The sequence below is a fragment of the Columba livia genome, chromosome 1, assembly GCF_036013475.1.
Source record: "Columba livia isolate bColLiv1 breed racing homer chromosome 1, bColLiv1.pat.W.v2, whole genome shotgun sequence".
NCBI classification, from domain to species: Eukaryota; Metazoa; Chordata; class Aves; order Columbiformes; family Columbidae; genus Columba; species Columba livia.
The window spans coordinates 150,571,625-150,588,660 of record NC_088602.1 but is presented as its reverse complement, the minus strand read 5'-3'; the positions used below and the strand labels follow the sequence as shown (position 1 = coordinate 150,588,660).

The 17,036-nt window shown below is 43.5% G+C and overlaps 1 protein-coding gene across 8 annotated transcripts in view; it reads left to right on the top strand.

Moving 5' to 3' along the window:
• DENND2A (DENN domain containing 2A) overlaps positions 1 to 17,036 on the top strand; it is a 66,206-nt gene that overhangs the window by 41,129 nt on the left and 8,041 nt on the right. For all 8 annotated transcript variants that reach the window (XR_010467513.1, XM_065038217.1, XM_065038223.1 and 5 more), the window contains exons 7-14: positions 1,048 to 1,141; positions 2,436 to 2,486; positions 5,472 to 5,659; positions 6,355 to 6,464; positions 6,659 to 6,728; positions 7,376 to 7,453; positions 7,940 to 8,080; positions 10,219 to 10,367. Coding sequence is in view for 7 of the 8 variants with exons in the window: in XM_065038217.1 (XP_064894289.1) it covers positions 1,048 to 1,141; positions 2,436 to 2,486; positions 5,472 to 5,659; positions 6,355 to 6,464; positions 6,659 to 6,728; positions 7,376 to 7,453; positions 7,940 to 8,080; positions 10,219 to 10,367 (881 nt within the window). In the remaining variant the exon portion in view is untranslated. The remainder of the gene's footprint in view (positions 1 to 1,047; positions 1,142 to 2,435; positions 2,487 to 5,471; positions 5,660 to 6,354; positions 6,465 to 6,658; positions 6,729 to 7,375; positions 7,454 to 7,939; positions 8,081 to 10,218; positions 10,368 to 17,036) is intronic.

Sequence of the window (17,036 nt, the reverse complement as noted above, 5' to 3'; positions counted from 1 at the left end):
AAGATTACAAGTATATATTTACCAGGCAGTGCCACTGAGCAGTATTGCAAGAGCAAGCTCAGAACTGGCATTTTCTGTGTCAATGGCAAGATCAACCTGAGACTTAAGCTGCGGTGGCTGGGTGGAGGCTGGACTTCCACATCAGAGCAGCCTGCTGCTCACGTAAATATTTGGATTCAGGGTTCCCTGACCAAGTGTGTGGTGGGCCTGTTTTATCTTGAGCCCTCAGAACATGGGTGCAGGGATCACAGACCTTCTAGAATAACTCTGAATGCTGTGGCCATGCACTGCTGCTCCTGCCTAGAACCTTGATAAGGGGGCAGCTCTGCTCTAGAAGACACAGGGAAGGCTGGCTTGGTCCTTCTGCAATTCCTCTCTTCTCCAGGGATGGATAGGAAGACCAGAGGCACTGAATGAGCCGCTAAGCCCAGCCATTCCCAACCCTGAAATGTCCTCTCTCCTGGTCAGCTGGGAGGCCAGGAATTAAAGGATTTACAAAGAAAACCACTAGTACAAAGTACTTCAGCATCATTGGCTCCCAGCCATCCTGATTTCATCAGCATTCCTTGTGTGACGTGTTTCCCTCATGCTTGGTATGAAGGCTTTTCTACACATCCCACAGCTCATCCTCCAGCCAATTTTCTGCTTTCAAACCTGCAGACCAGGACAGGTTCCCAAGGAACCCTCTGGTGCTCCCTGGAGCATGGGCCATCGTATGGAGAGGTGCAGGTGGACACCAGTGACCTCATATGGCTACACAGTGTGGAAGAGCCTTAAGGCCTGGCCTTTCTTCAGGGCTTGTTACCTTGGGCTCCTGCCGTGCCAGCATGACTGAGTTGCTGCTGTACCAGAGTGATCGCGGCCATTGGCAGCACAGGTGCCTGTTGCTGTGCAAGGCAGATGATGGTAAATGTCAGTTCTGAGCCGCCAAGTCAGGAGTTTCAGTATGGCCGGGGTTGGGAAACAGAACACTTTGCATGAAATTCTAACTTACGTTCTTGCCTGGGGAGGAAAATAACCTTGTTTGTTTGTGTGTTTGCTGAGCAGCTCGTGTTGAAAATCAATGCCATTTATGAGGCACGAAGGGGAAAGAAACGTGTCAAGAGACTATCACAGTCTACAGAAAGCAATTCAGGGAAAGGTAAAGGAACTCTGCATCATTGTACACACAAGACTTTTTGAGGACTTGTCTTTGAGTTTAGGCTGGCTTAGTGATTTATGTGATGTCTTCCAGTGCTTCTTCCAGTCCAGAGTGAGATTGAGTTGGGGCTTCCACTCTTTTTAGGAAGATAATAGCTGTTCCTCTGCCCAAAAGATGTTCGTTAAAATGGAACGTTTTTTTCTTGATTCATTTTCATTCCACGGCTTTACATGATAACCCTATCGGTCACACCAAAAATGTTCCCCCTTTTTGATGTTTATTTCTGGAACAGGCTGGAAGCTTTGGAGAGGAATTTTCTGTCCAAAACCTCTGATTTGTCGAGATCAAAATATTTTGCGGGAATGTGTCACTTAAATGAACTGTCCAATGGAAGACAGTAGATTTTGAAACAGTCCTGGTTACTTCAGCATTCCAATAAACAAATAGCCTCAGCTAGCAATCAGTTTCTAGACTTGACTGTAGGACCATCTCCATCATATCAAAATTGAGACTTTCAACCTCCCACTGTCAATTGACAACTTGCCAGAAGTGTTCAGGTACTTCAGAGCAATTATTTTTAAACATCTCTTCTCTGTAAAACTTAAAATTATGTCTTTTCAACGTAGTATTTTTTATATATATATATAAAAAAAAACCTGTTTTCCAAAAAGAAAAGGGACCGCCAGCTCTATTTGTTTCCCACAATTACTTGTTGCTCTTTATCCTATTTTATATAGGATTTACACCCACAGGGTGGATGAGTGTGTTTATATGAACCTTCAGGGGATGCATCCCAGACTTGTCTCTACATCATTTTTTTATACCCGCCTCTGAAGCATCTAAAGCAGTGCTGACAGAAACAGGCTATTGGACCATATAGACTGATTCGGTCTGGCAATTGGTTTTTTTGTTTGCTTGTTTTTATCCCTTAACCTGAAAACTACTGCATATTAATCAGTATTTTGCTTCAGTGTTGTGCTTATACAGATTTGGATAAAACTCTGCTCTGGCATTTTATTCTTTACACAACTCTTCTGGCTGTGCAAAATTGATTTATTTATTTTTTTTCTAAATTATTATTATTATTTTTAATTCTCTGAATGAATGAGAAGATACCAGGGTTAGTAAGCTAAATGCCTGTGGGTATGTGCACCCTTGAAAAGAACAAGGCCCTTGGGATCTGTGCTCTCTCCACCCTGAAGTTGCCAGGCCTGGCTTTCTCATGCCAGTGATAAGAAGCACAAAGTTATAGACAGGCTTTACTTACTTTGTCTTCTCCTTTCTTTTTTCCTAGTTACAGATGAAAACAGTGAATCAGACAGTGATACTGAAGAGAAGCTGAAAGGTAAGGCAAGTGTGTGAAGAGAGCAAATGGCTCCTGATAAACTCTGCTCCGAGATCCTGGGTCAAGATTGCTTCTGTATGTTCTGCTTTTGGAGAAAGAGCTTGTTTCCACTTGGAACACAGTGACAAAACAAAGATCTCAATACTGCAGAAGAAAATCCGTGGGCAGAGGACTACAGAAGTCCAAAACCAAACATCTATTCCAATTCCTACCAAAGCTCTCTGCACTGCCTTTCCTAGCAGAGGGTTTGGACACTGTGGAGATACAATGAGGTTTTTCTAAGGGCACAGTCACAAACATGTGACTAGGCTGACAGAGGCAGCACTGCATGGGACAGGGTGTTCAGAAAACATTTGCTAAGGGAGAAAACCCACCAGCCAGAACAGCTAGCTAGGAAAACAGCATTGCACTGTATGATCTATTGCTAGTTAAACTCTTCTGTGTTGGCTGAGTTGGGATAAGGTGCTGCATCACATGCTTCACTCCAGTAGGGTGATATGGTATAGTGGTCTCTATAATATGCTTCCGAACCTCCTTGTACTGGTAATTAACCCTGTGACATCCTGGTGGCATTACTATCTTTTGGGAATTTGTGGCAAATTGAAAGTCCTGGCAGGATTAGGATGCGAGATGGAAACTCCCTCATATTCCAAAGTTTCCTGACTCACATGCACACCTGATCTGGGTAATGGGTCAGTTCCCAAGCCAAAAAGACAGGCATAAGCAGCACGTGGGCTCTGTGTCAACCACAGTACATTGTGTTCAGCGCTGGTCGTCTTTACCCTCTTTTAGCTAAGTTTTTAGAACAGGAAGCTCAGTCTAAGTTCCCTCTTGTGAGCAAAGCTTCCCACACAAGAACTACTGTATGATCTTGCTCTTCTCTGCATCGGGAAATCTTTTATCTGCACTGCTGTGTTAGCAGATCAAGCTGAAAATCACTGACACCACCTACCTTTTGACAGGTTCTCAGGCTAGCCTGGAGGCAGGGAGAGAGGGTTTGTGCCCAGAATGAACAGAAATTACATTCACAACTGTCTTGAAATGTGATGTTGTAAAATGTAGTCCATGTTCAGATGTAGCTGAGAAAGACAGTGTGGATATGGCCAGGAAGACTCAAACTCTTGTCTGTTACTGGTTGCCATAGTGAATCACGAGCATCATCCTGTGTTTCTCTGTAAGATCTATACAACTGCAATTAGGTACTGTCTATAGAGGAGATGATGAAGATCATGTGAAGTCACCTCAGATCCAACAGCACTGGACTCTGAACAATACCCAGATCCATATCTGGATCTGTGTGACTGTGCAAGTCTACATAACTGAGAACAGGAGCTGTGGCACCTGCTGTTTGCTCTAGCTACACCTGTATTTTGCTTTATGCCTTGTTGAACTGTCGGCTTCCCTATTTTTAAATAAGAAAGTGAGATAATTCAGCAGGTCTCTTTTATGTAGGACTTTTGATTTTGTGTGTTTTACTTAACAGGCCAAACACCCCAGCCAGTTACCTCTGCCTAGCAAGTCACTGTACTTCATCTGAGACACAGTAAATCATCAGACGACAATCATCAGACTGTATGTCAGAGCCATAAGTGCTGACTCTTGGGAAGGAAAAATTTTCAAAGACAAACCCTGCCATAATGACCACAGTACAATCCTGGTATCTTTAGTAGGTTGCACAGAATATAAACAACTCAGAGCTTGAGCGAGCTTTTCAGAAGCACTCAGCATTGCTGTGACACTGCTCCTTTCGAAGTCCTTGGTAAAACAGAAACCACTTCTGAAAGCTTTTGAAGAATTACAGCCTTAGAGCAAACAGCATAATAGGTGTTGAGAGAAAGGAGTCTAAGGCAACTTTCCAGGGCTTTAACTGCCTGGGGATTGTTACACTCTCTGCTTTAAGAGGCACTTCAAGATTGCTTTAAATGATGTTGTCTGGAATAGTCCATGAGTGGCACAACTTTACCAGACAAAAGGCCAAGAGTCTGTCCTGAAGTATATTAGTATCTTTCAGGAAGTGCTGTCTCCCAAGCAGACATCTTATGTATTTGGAGTTCCCGCAGCATCCCTGTGGTTGTTGCTTCTGTCAAAATGTTGTATTGCCACCCACATTCACAAAAAACAGAGTTCTGAGAATGTGCTATAGTCTCTGCTTGTAGTTAATTCTTTCTTTTGTAGTAAGGGTAAGGGAGACATCATGGAGATTTAATTTGGGATGTGACTGTAAAACAAAGCAGGGGGGTGGTCTTAGAAAATCTGGTCTCTTCTCAGCAGGCAGCTTTTCATTACTTTCCATGCTGGAATGTTTATTGTCCCACAGCTCATGTGTGTTGCAGTTACAGCTTGCTAGGCAGTTTTTCTTGTTTTCCCATTGTCTTGGGTGAACTTGTAGAAACATGGTGCTCAGAGATTAGTTTTTGGCACAGGAAGGACTGGCACGAGCCAGCCTTTTTCACTTGCACCTCTTTTCACGTTTTTTTGTTGTTGGTCTATAGCCCAGCCTGCCTTACTGAAGCTGGGAGTCCCCAGTGTTACTCAGCCAGTGGAGCCTTAGCCTGACCCAAGTGCTGGTCTTGTAAAACCATGGGGATTGCTACTCACAGCCTGTTCTGAACAAAGGTGATCAATCACATAACTGTGCTGGCTTTGAAAGATGCAGAAATGAGTGTTAGGATGAACGCCCAGACATTATCTGTTACACCATGTCCCATATGGATCTCAGTTTGGGTTGTCTTCAGCTGTAAAAGCCATCCATGTAATCCTTCTGCTGCCAAAGCTCTTCAGGGTGATGGCGCTCACAAGATTACATCTCATCTCTGTCAGTACTTTTAGTGCAGCTTCCAAATGATTCCCACCTCTTACTCAGCCACTGACAAAGTGAATGCAGTGAGGTGGTTTTGAGTTTATTCTTAAGTCTCTGCAAAGTGCTGTTGATACTCTGTGCACAGAGCTAGACAAAGCCACAATCTCTAATCTTTTTCCTCGTAGCTCACAGCCAGCGCCTGGTACATGTGAAATCTCGCCTGAAGCAAACCCCACGGTACCAAACCTTGGAACGGGACTTGATCGAATATCAAGAGAGGCAGCTGTTTGAGTACTTCGTCGTGGTGTCACTGCACAAGAAGCAGGCTGGGGCTGCCTACGTCCCTGAGGTCACCCAGCAGTTCCCATTGAAGGTGTGGTGCCTGTTGGGAAGGTCTGGTTGACATGTCTTACATTATGTGGGGCACTTCCACAGCTGGAAAAGCCACAGCTTCTCTGTGGACTGCATGTTATGTCAGTAACGTCTCTGCTATGTCAGTGTTCAGTGAGACTGAAGATAGAGGGTCTGCGGTCACCCGCTGAGAACTGTCACATTGAAAGAGCAGCTGATTTACATCTTCTCCTGCCCATGGCTGTGACTTTTATGTAGCTGTTACCTCTCTCCCCCCTTTCTCTGTAAAGAAAACTGACACTTGGGAGAAGACGTGTTCTTAAAGGGAAGGCACAGCTTTCACTGATAGTCTAGCTCAAAATGGGGAACAAGGAATGGGAGAAGCACAGAGCCAGTGTGACAGCATGTTTGTAAATGGGATTGTAACCAAAGGTCCCCTCAAACTTGAATTCTCTGACTGCTTGCTGCAAGGTGTGTTCCAGATTAAAGGCACAATATAGCAGGGGTAGGTGGATGCAGAGCTTGGTGGAATTGGGGACACAGAGTTACTTTAACATATCTAAAGATTAGGTGAGCCAGAATCATAGAAATTTTAATATCTTCCAGGCAGAAGCTTAGCCTCTGTCATCACCTCTTCATTTGTCACAAGAAAAATATTTGAAGTCATTCCATCCCCACATGACTAATTGGAAACATTCCTTCTTTCTGTTCTCCTAGCTTGAGCGCTCGTTCAAATTCATGCGCGAGGCAGAAGACCAGTTGAAAGCTATTCCCCAGTTTTGCTTCCCTGATGCAAAGGACTGGGCCCCTATCCATCAGTTTGCCAGGTAAGTACTGGATTTTGTATCCTGACTCACGAGAAACAGACTTTTATATCAAGATCGTTAAATATGAGAGCTATTATGGTAGGAAATCAGGAAGAGCCCTGAGAAGGGTGTATTGGAAACACAAAAATATTGTGGGTTTATTTGGTTTGTACGTCAGAGACTTCTAATGTGGGTGATGGTTTCTCTTTCTGCAGTGAGACATTCTCATTTGTCCTGACGGGAGAAGATGGAAGCAGGCGATTTGGATACTGTAGGAGGCTGCTGGTATTTATCCCTGTTTGGTTTTTTTCTTTTCTTAGAGATGCAGCCTTCTGTGGGATTGGTATTACTAGCACCCATTCTGGAAAGTGGAAAGCTGCTGCTCTTGTCTTTCCGTATGTAAAGAAAGAATGACAGCAGAGCAGCTTTGCTCCCCTCTGCTCTGCTTAGTGCCAAAGTCCTTCTCTGAGTACCATCCACTACTCCAGGTGTAGCTCTTTTACCTTTTCCTTATACCGGCACTTAACATTATGTCCATGAACTGTTGTTTCACCACTAAGCTGAAGACTGGGTTTGTCTCCCTTAGGTTTAGATAGTTACTAAGGTTTAGATAGTTACTAAACAGTAACCAGCTGTGCTGGTCCTCTAGGCTCAGAGTTGTCTGTGTAGAGCAGTCTGCCCTGCCTTAGTCTTTTGGCTTTGGAAGGCTGGGATTGTACTGTGGATGTGCCCATTTCTCCCCACTGTTTCTAGTGTACCAGGGTTTGAGCCAGACTTAAGGTATTGTCATCAGGAGCATGCTGTCAAATGTCTGGCAGTTTCTGAGCCAGCAGTGTGCTGCAGAACTAAGAGACCAATCTATCTTTGCAGTAGTTATAACTCTGACATTTTCTTGGTGTTTGTTGTGTGTGTATTTGCCTTTGTCTTGAAAGCCCAGTGGAAAAGGGAAGCGTCTCCCAGAAGTTTACTGCATTGTGAGTCGCCTTGGATGCTTCAATCTGTTCTCTAAGGTAAGCAGGGAAAGAGAGGGAATTTGTGCTGTAGGAAAAGAGGGACCTGAGAGTGAAGTTAAGACCAGAAGAATGGGGATCAGGGAAGCTGATGGTTGAAGAAAGTGCCTGAAATGGTCTTGGCAAGGCAACTACATGCTGATTCCCTAGCAAAAACTAGTAAAAACACAGTTAAAAGGAAAACTAGATTGTCAGCTGCTGCCTTCTTCACAAGCACTGAGAGATTAAAAGGCAGAGTCCTGACTCCAAGGGGTGGTGGGGAGTTTGCAAATTATAATTTTTCCAGTGACCTCACTGGAGCTGGGTTTTTCTTGCTGAAGGAAATTAAGTGTCTTCAACAGCACCTTTTAGCTTCTTCCTTACGATTCAAGGCTCCCTGTCAGTTCTGGGTTAAGGAGAGAATGTAGATGTTGGTGCATTTCATTCCTGGTGTTACCTCCTTCCTCCTCATTTACATGTTTTTGTGCCTTCATGCCTTCATTTCAGATCTTGGATGAGGTTGAGAAGAGACGGGGAATTTCCCCAGCCTTGGTGCAGCCTCTCATGAGGAGTGTCATGGAGGCACCTTTCCCAGCTTTGGGCCGGACAATTACAGTCAAGAACTTCTTGCCAGGCTCAGGAACAGAGGTAAAGACACCACTCTAGAGAGAGGGACACTTAAGCCAGCAAATGGTGCAGGATGGGCAACTGCAAGTTGGGACTGGGACATAGCACTAGGAATCTTCAAGGACAGATTGTTTGGCAGCTGTGGGGTGGCAGAAGCTAAGGAGTAAAGTAAGAGATCCAGAAGAGGTGGCATGGAGACTTTTCCAGTGACCATAAAAAAGGAAATAATGTGGTAAAGATGAAGGTGTGCTAATATGGCAAGGTGAAGTGGAGCATTGGCCTTGAGACCAAGTGACACAGGCTGATGGTCCTTGTGCTGCATAGCACGTGACCATGGATCTGCTCAAGGCCCCCTCACATAACTTCCTGAAGACAGGATTCACAGCATGTGCTCCAGCATCCTTCATACAGAACCCCATACAGAACACCGGGGCAGTGTTGCAGCCTTTCAGAATGGCATTTTCACAGCGTGGACATGAGAATGCGCTTTGCATCTCCCATAGTGTGATGTGAGGACAGTGGGAGGGTTTTAAGAGTGCAGAGTTTTAGGAGATAGCACTGAAGGACTGTGGGAGAGTGGAGGGAGCCAAACTGAACGTAGTCTTGTTGTGCATGGTATGCCTTGAATGTGAGAGAGACTGAAGTGAGCAGGTTGATAGAGGTTGTTTCTGAGAGCTTTCAGCATAGTGCTGTATGATGACATTCTCCTCAACCAAACTGAAAATGGTCCAAACTAAATAAAATTACTGCAGAACACATGCGTAGCTGGTTAAAAATCTGCACTTGAGGAGCAGAGTCACAATGGTGTGCTGTGAGAATGATTTAGCTGTTTTGTTTCTAGGATCCTTAATGTTCATTAATTATCTGGTTGATGGCATAAACCCCACGTTTACACAATGGGTAGATGACAGCACTGGGATGGGTTGCAGGCACTTTGGGGAGTAAGGGATTAAGATTCAAAATGACCTTGCTAAATTGAAGGTTTAGTCTGAGATTCAATACGGACAAGAGCAAAATGCTGGGAAGAAGAAATGAGTAGTCTAATAGGACATGAAAGTAACTAAGTGAGCAATGGTGTTTCAGAAAAGGTCCCTGGTGGTATAGCAGGCCGTGAAGAGAGCAGAAGCAACTGATGGTGACATTTAGACAAACTCCTGCATTGTGAAAGAAAGTGAAGGGATAAACAATAAATAAAACCAAACTCTCTGCTTTCCAGCATTGGTGGAAAACTATTTAGAGTATCGTTTTCCAAAAAATGTAAGCACTAGGAGAAAGCCCCAGAAGAGTAGTTCTGCTTATTAGGTGGTTTAGAAAATACAGGCAAAGTTTGAGAAAATTGTTTGCTTAATATAGAAAACAAAGGACAAAGGAGGACATGTGATAATAACCTTCCAATATATGAGAAGTTTCCTGCAGAGAGGAAGATGACCGATTGCTGTGAGTGTATACTGACAGTAAGACATCAAGCAGTTGAAGTAATTTGCCACTGAGATGTTTCAGCTGCAGGCTTAGTGTTGGTCAGGATAGTTCAGAACTAGAGGAATTTTCTCATGAGATTTATGAACTATCTGGTGTTGGAGGCTTTCAGGAACATTTTAGATAAGTTTCTGTCTATGATAAGGAGTATGAAGTGCTAAGGTGCTGTGACTGGAATTATTTAAGTAGACATGAGAAAAGGAAAATGTCCACAGGCTGCTATTTTTGTAACTCATAGAAAAAATTTATTGTTACTACTTTAAGCATCCAGATTCTTGCAGTTAAAAAAAAATAATAAATTGTAACTGTAAAAATAGGAGTGTAAATTTGAAAGGCTTCATGCCCTTCTGCTGCTTGAATGCCAAAAAGGCTGGAAACCACTCCTACCTGGACACAAAATAGTTTTCCTCCTTATGAAGAGATCCCAGTTCATGGTCCAAGTGGGGAGAACTTGTGGTTGGCCTCATGCTGTGCCCATTGGAGTGGACTCTGGATCATCTTCATCTGGAAGAAGGATTTGTGGGAATTTGTTGGAAAGACTGTGTTTGAGGGCTTAACACTCTGTGGTGTTTGCCAGCACAGCCAATAACACTGTGAAAATACCAGTCAGGTATTTCCAGTCAGTACCACGACAGTACAGGTGGACAATGAGAGCTGACCTGGGGCCTTTTTCTCTCCATCAGGTCATCGAGCTGCGGCGGCCTCTTGACTCCAGGCTTGAGCACGTTGATTTTGAGTCCTTGTTCACATCTCTCAGTGTGCGGCATCTGAGCAGAGTCTTCGCCTCCCTGCTTCTGGAAAGGAGGGTGATCTTTATTGCAGACAAGCTCAGGTATCCTCTTACATTTCCTTAAACTGATTGCTGCCATGAAGGGGAGGCTGGGAAAACTGCAGTGACTGGTCTCTCTGCTTTCTTTTTTCCTCTCTGCTCTTTTCCAATTTTTTATCTGATGTGAGTAAAGCTTGTACTACCCAGGAGTGAGGAACTCAGGCTATACAGCATAATTTCACCTTGCACTTTGCAAAAAGCATGTTGCTTCTCGTCCCAAGGAGAACCAAAGTCCCTTTCCTCCAGATTGTTTTAAAACAGAGAGCTGGTGCTAAGGAAGTGAAACTCCTCCTTTTGCTCCATGACGCTGCAGTGTTCCCCACTAAGCTGTGCTGGATTTTCCAGGGATCAAGCCTTGGGCAGAGATCACCTTCCCTTCTGGGTTATTCCCTGATGTCACAAAAATCTTCTTGAATCTTCAGCTTGTATTTTAAGATTGGTTCCTAAAGACTTTTTTCTTATGGGGGGTGAAAGTTAAGGGTGCAGTGAGGGGAGATGAGACAGAGGACTTCCCTCTTCTATTTCGAATCTGCTCGATATGCTTTTTAAAATTCTTTTGTTTGTTTGTTCGCTCTCTTAAATTATGGAAATGGGCCCACGTTTCTTTAAGAACTTGTGCAGCTGGTGGCTGGCAGCTCTCCAGCCCTTGAAGCACTTGAGGATTCAGGGAGGAGAGTTCACTGAGGCCCGGGAAAGAAAAGCTGCCTGGATGAGTAATGACACTTTGGAGCACGCTCAGGTTTCAGGAGTGTACAATGCCCCTAAGCCGTCTGTTTTCACAACTTCCAGGCAGCAGAATGCAGCTCTGGGACCGAGCACTGGGGCAAAGAATGGAGAGGCCCCTACTAGAGGAAAATGAAGGGAAAAATTCATCCTGAAGGAATCCGGGACTCTCCGGGAGCAGAGCTCAGGCAGTCTCATCACAGGAAGAGGAAGGCTGGAGAGAGGGAAGCTGTAGCATTCAGGCTGCTTGCAGTTTTTGGCAGCTGTCTTGGGTCAGAGAGGGGAAGATTTGCTTCTTTATCATCACTGATACATTATGTGCATAGATACTTGGTTTTCTGGATACTTAAACCACACATTTCATGCAAAGCCTTCAGACTTGCATTGAAAATGAGAGAATTCATCCAAATTCTATATTTCTACTTAGCATATATGATTTATGTGATAATTTATGAGGACAGGCTTTGTTTTCAGAGGTTTTTCTCCTCTGTAGGACAAATTTTACATTTTGAAAAAATCCTTTAAGGACACAGATGACACTGTAATCTCTACATGAGGGCTGGGTGGTAAGAGTTAATGGTATGATAGGGAACTTTGGGGTTTTTTTAGGCATAAATTTAAAACAAACCTTTATTTACCAGATCTTTTCCTATCACATCTTTATATGACAGCACACCACCATGGTGTGTGTTACAAAATATCTCTAATTCAAAGCACTTTGGGTTTTCATGGCTTTTTCTTCTCACCTGTATCTTTTGCCAATGTATCCAGGGTCCTTACGAATGAATCCAGCTACCCAGGCCTATAAAGAGAATGGGAGAGAGCTATAGAATCACCGTTTCTAGAATCTCTAAATATACCATATACAGCTTTCTTCTGTGAAAAAAAGAATTGCACATTTTAAGGATCCAGAGTCTGTTAGGTCACAGGGCTCAGATTCAAATATTTACTGTAGATTTGCCAGCTCTCTACAAGACTTTTAATGTTTGATGTTTCTGAGAAGATGTTGCACTGAGCAATTTCGGGAGAATCATTTTCTTTTCCTGTAACAAAACACGAAATTTCTTTGTCTCATTTTTGTAGAGAAAAAACTTGAAAATTACCTCAAAGGACTGTAAAGGTTTGAAAAACAAAAAGCAAAGAAAATAGCCCTCAAAATTAAGTAAACTATTATATTTTAATCCAGTCCGGTGACTTGAGTGCACCAGATTGGTAAACCTTTCATAAGGTCAATAGTGTCTTCTGTTTGTTGGTGGAAATTCCATGTTTTGAAAACTGTTGGTATTGTAGATACAGGATCATTCCGTCCAAATGATACTTTTTCTGGGACACATTGAACTCAATGAATATTAAGTAGTATTTACTTTAGGGGTGAAAATGCCAATTTCAGAGGAAAAAAAAAAAAAGAAACTCTTTTTGGCAATAGCTTAAGAGAAGGAAAAAAAAACCTATGAAAGCAGCTGTTGGAAACTGCTCAGAGGTTAGGAATGCTAGAAATAATCCAGCTGAGATGGATTAACAGGGAAAGTGCAGGTGACATGGTGAAAGATGCATAATAAATTATATTAATCATTGATCTTTGCAGTTCTTCACATGGGCGCTATCAATAGCTGTTGGCACATGTGTGTAAAGGTGTGTCTGGGTGTGAGTGACAGAGAAAATTATGTGTGCAATTTATTTACATCTTTTAATTGCTATAAAATCAGTCTGTGGGAAAAGAAAGCTGAAAGGTCTCTTGCCAAATACTGTGTGAACTGTGAAATGTTTTCAAGCTGAGCCAAAAAATGCATCTAACAAGTGTACAGCAAGTGCAATACTTAGTCTTTTCCATCTTTAGAATGAACATTGAGTGTTTTTCAAAGACCTGTCAATCCAAAGCTTGGCAGCGGAAAAGGAAAGAATTTGGTTTATTAGTTTTTTGTGGGTGTTTTTTTAGTTCCCTCTGTCACTATGGAAACTGGAGTATACATTGCCTCACAACCCAGGAAAATGACTTTGTTAAAACTAGGTTGGTCTGTGTAGTCTTTTGTTCACTTCTGCACTGTGAACTTTAGTCCTGGGGCAGCGGAGGCCACAGCACGGGTCAGGCACCGCAACACCAGAAATGCTTTTGTTTCCAAGTGATGCTGCCCGGCACGCAGTCCGGGACACTGAAGATCAGTGTTTTAGAAGGCATCTTCCCAATAAAAGTGGCCTGATTTCACAAGGTACCTAGAACTGGACAGTTTTTGTTGGCCCGAGGGAGAGATATGTTAGATTCAGAGGGCTTTTTAAATCAGGAAAACTTACATGGGCTTAAAATCAAGGCACTTTTTTTCCAGATCTCCTCAAAAGCCTGTTGTGGATCTGAACAACTCAAGCAATTGCCTCTGTCACTGCCAGAAACCACAGCTGTGTCAACAACACGAAGTGGTCATTGTTATCAAAAGCAGATCTGAAAGATTCAGAGTAGACACTTTAAATGTGGTCACCCGTAGTAAAAGGTAATTAATCATCAGGAAGAAGCCTTTTCCATGTGCTACAAAACCAAATCTGGGATGGTGAATCCCAGCCTCCCAGATTTCTCCTTTTGGTATTGTGGAGAGGGAGAAAAAGAAACCCAGGGATGAAGTTTGGATGTCAGGTGACAGCATTCTTTCTACAGAGCATCTTAACGCTCCCACGTAGATGGGAGGTAGTGACAGTCCCCACAGCTGGTGGAACTTGGCATCGTCCTGGTAGGATTTGTAGCAACTCTGCATGAAGTCACAGGGCAAAGTCTGGAAGCTCCTGAGCCTGTTAAATGTTGTAAACCAGATCTGCGATCCACCATAAGTAAACCCAGATGTGATACTGTGTCAGGAATTCAAAGGTGTTTGTAAAATGAATCCTACTGTAGCAGAGCTTATAAAAACGAAAAGAAAACAAAACAAAACAACACAACACAACATAATCAAATGCTGCCTTAAGTTGCCAAATGCCAGCATCCTTTCATCAGTTTGGTTAGTTCAGGGCACAATCAGATTCTCAGCATTAAACTCCAAAAGGCTGATTGATCCAATAGTGGTTTTCAGAAATCATGAAATACCCTAAAACCAAATAGGGATTCAGCTTTGGGCGCTGTTTCACGTAGTTGCTTGTCTTTGGAGCAGAAAGCTGGAAAAACCCTGTCATGAGTCCAAAGTTTGGGAGGAAAGCAACCAAACTGAGCGGCCTCTATTCTTCCTTAGAAGCTCTTGGAAGTTGTCAGGGTGTCTTTTTAGAACAAGTCAAGCTAGTCTTGGAGAAAGTTTTCCCAGGAGAAGAGTTTCAATGTAGTTGCAGCTGTTGTGTACAGAATCTTTATTGGCCATCTCTGTTCAAGGCGGCTACCAAGAAGCAGCAGCTTCAGAGGCTGCTGCTTGGTAGGTTTTTGCATAGGATGCTGTGTGATGGGAAGGCCTGGTTTTTGGGCAAATACATGTCACAAATTGCTACAATATCATTGTTCTGACCAAGGAAGTGATCAGCCAGAGAAATCTGTGTGTCAGCCTATATCCAAATCAGCTCTTTAGGGACGGATCTGACATAGTTCTTTGTGTACATCAGTACTTTTTAACTTCAATACTAGAGATATCTCATTCACCTTCTGTTTCAAGCTCCTGTGCAGGTAACATCAAACATGCAGCTCAGCCATGATCCCTACAGGAAGCTGAAAGAACCCATGAAAATGTGCTTTGGATCTTGAAAGTGTACTTTAAAGACCTGCAGAGTTTTAAGGATTAGCTGCCAAAACAAAAAGCCTTAAAAAGCAGTCTCTGTGTCCCATTTGAACAACTGGCAGTGAGCTGAGAGTAGTGCATGGCATTCATTCCCTAGTACGTGCTGCAATCATACTGGGTACATCTCCTAATTCCTGGTGGCATCTCCAAGCGAAACACAGCACCCTGTGTCAGTGTTACTCCAGTGGCAGCAGTTGCCACCATGGCTATGGCACGTACATCCTGGGATATCAGGATTTCAGTAGGGACATGACATTGGCTGTAGCTACCCAAAGTCTTTGGCTGCCTGTTTGATGTAAGAGCTGTCAAAGAGCTGATGGACACTGAAATAAAGGGTACTTTGCAAGCACATTAAAAGTTCAGGTTGTGTCAAGGGATGTGCACATCTCACAGAAAGAGGCATCCAGCTTGAGAAGTGCCCAGAACGTCAATGGCCGTATTCGCCTTCTACACAGAGGGTTACCTTCTGTATTATGACTGTGGCAGTCTGTCCCATCACTGCTGGCTGAAGAGCACACCGTCACACAGATAGCATAAAAGGAATTTATCACACTGGATTCTTTCGCAAGGCTCGGTAGCTGTGCTGTGGATCAACAGTTCCCTAGTGCTTGTTGCAGTGCTGTATGCAAGACAAGGAGGGAGCTCAGGCCTGCGTCATTCCAAAGGACTGAGATTCTCTTGGGCTCCTGGCAAGCTGCAGCTCCCTGAGACTATCTGCAGAGCAAGTCTGACTGGATCACATGTGGAAGAGACACCTCAGTATTACCTCCTCTGTGTCCATCTCTGAACTGCTCTGCCTTCCAAGAAGGCTCACAGACCTCAACCCTTTTAGTATTGTTCCCCGCGAATGCCTTCCACGGTGAGAAATGTGGCAGAGCACAGATCAGTAGGATTGATCCTGGAGGTGATGAGGCATTCACAGATGGAAGGGTGGAGGGGGAAGCTATCTTTTTTCACTTCCCACTGTGTGGTATATACAATTTCAGGCTTACACAGCTCTGTCTGCATCTTCCACTAACTGGGCCTCAGCCATCTTTCCTCCCACTTAATCTCTCACGTACTATGTGTACTCACTGGGACTTGAGAGCAGGGTTGAGGGAAGAACAAACCACCATAAATATAGTAGGAGACAGCATGCTGTAATATCTCACCATGCAATAAATAACCACGTACTTCAGCTGCTTGCTGTTCCTCCGTGGAGCTACCTGGGATCACAGAGATCCTTTCCCTTGGTTTTCAAGTGCTCTCTATAAAGGCAGTTCCCACCTTTAGGCAGGGCAGTTGGATGTGCCTTCAAGATCAGGGATTTGTGACAAAGGCGAAATTTCTAACACTTCCACCTTCAACATCTATTCAAAGAAGACGGAGTCCAATGTTGGTAGTGTAAGAGCAAGGCCACAGCGCTGTGCAGGAGTGATGAAAGGAGGAGGTTTTTCAGCTTTCACTGGAGTTGTTAACAGTCAGAAATTGAGGAGTGGAAAATACACTCTGCAGTAATGGAGGGGAAGAGGTGCCCCAGCTTTTGCATCTGCTAACATGGCCTGAAATGTATGGGTGTACAAGTTTTTAAAGGATCGCATTAATTTGGAGTGCACTTCTAAGATGGCACATTCATTTTTGTTGCAGTTCTGTTCAAGAATAGCTTGTATGAAAGACACAAGAGAAATAATCTACTCTGATACTGTTTTCACATTTTTTTCTCGATGGACTTTTTTTGTTTGTTTAATTTGTTGTTTTGTTGTGGGTTTTGTTTGTTTGCTTGTGGTTTTTTGTTTGTTTTTCTTTGTTTTGTTGTTTTGGTTTTTGGGATGGGGTTTTTGGTTTGTTTGTTTGCTTGGTTTTTTTGTAAACGTTCCTGTTTCTTACTAGCTCTGTGTTTTCTCGTTATTTTCATTTTGTTTCTCTCAGATTCATAATCTGCTTTGCATGTGTAGTAGATCCAGCAAGGTACGGGCATATCTTGAAAGCAACAACCTTGGGGCAGCCAGCAGGAATGAATATAGAGAAGGGAGGGGAATACTCTAAGACCTTCCTAAACAAGGACGTGGAGCTGAAGGCTTAAAGCTACCAGTCTGTGACACGGCTTTTGATGGGTCCTCGCTCTGTTTCTATAGAAAAGACAAGCCTCAGGGAGAGGAAAATGTCCCCCTCTTGTGAAGAGACCTTCTCAGCACACACGTCCCAGGCGTCCCTCCCAAGCACCCGTTCC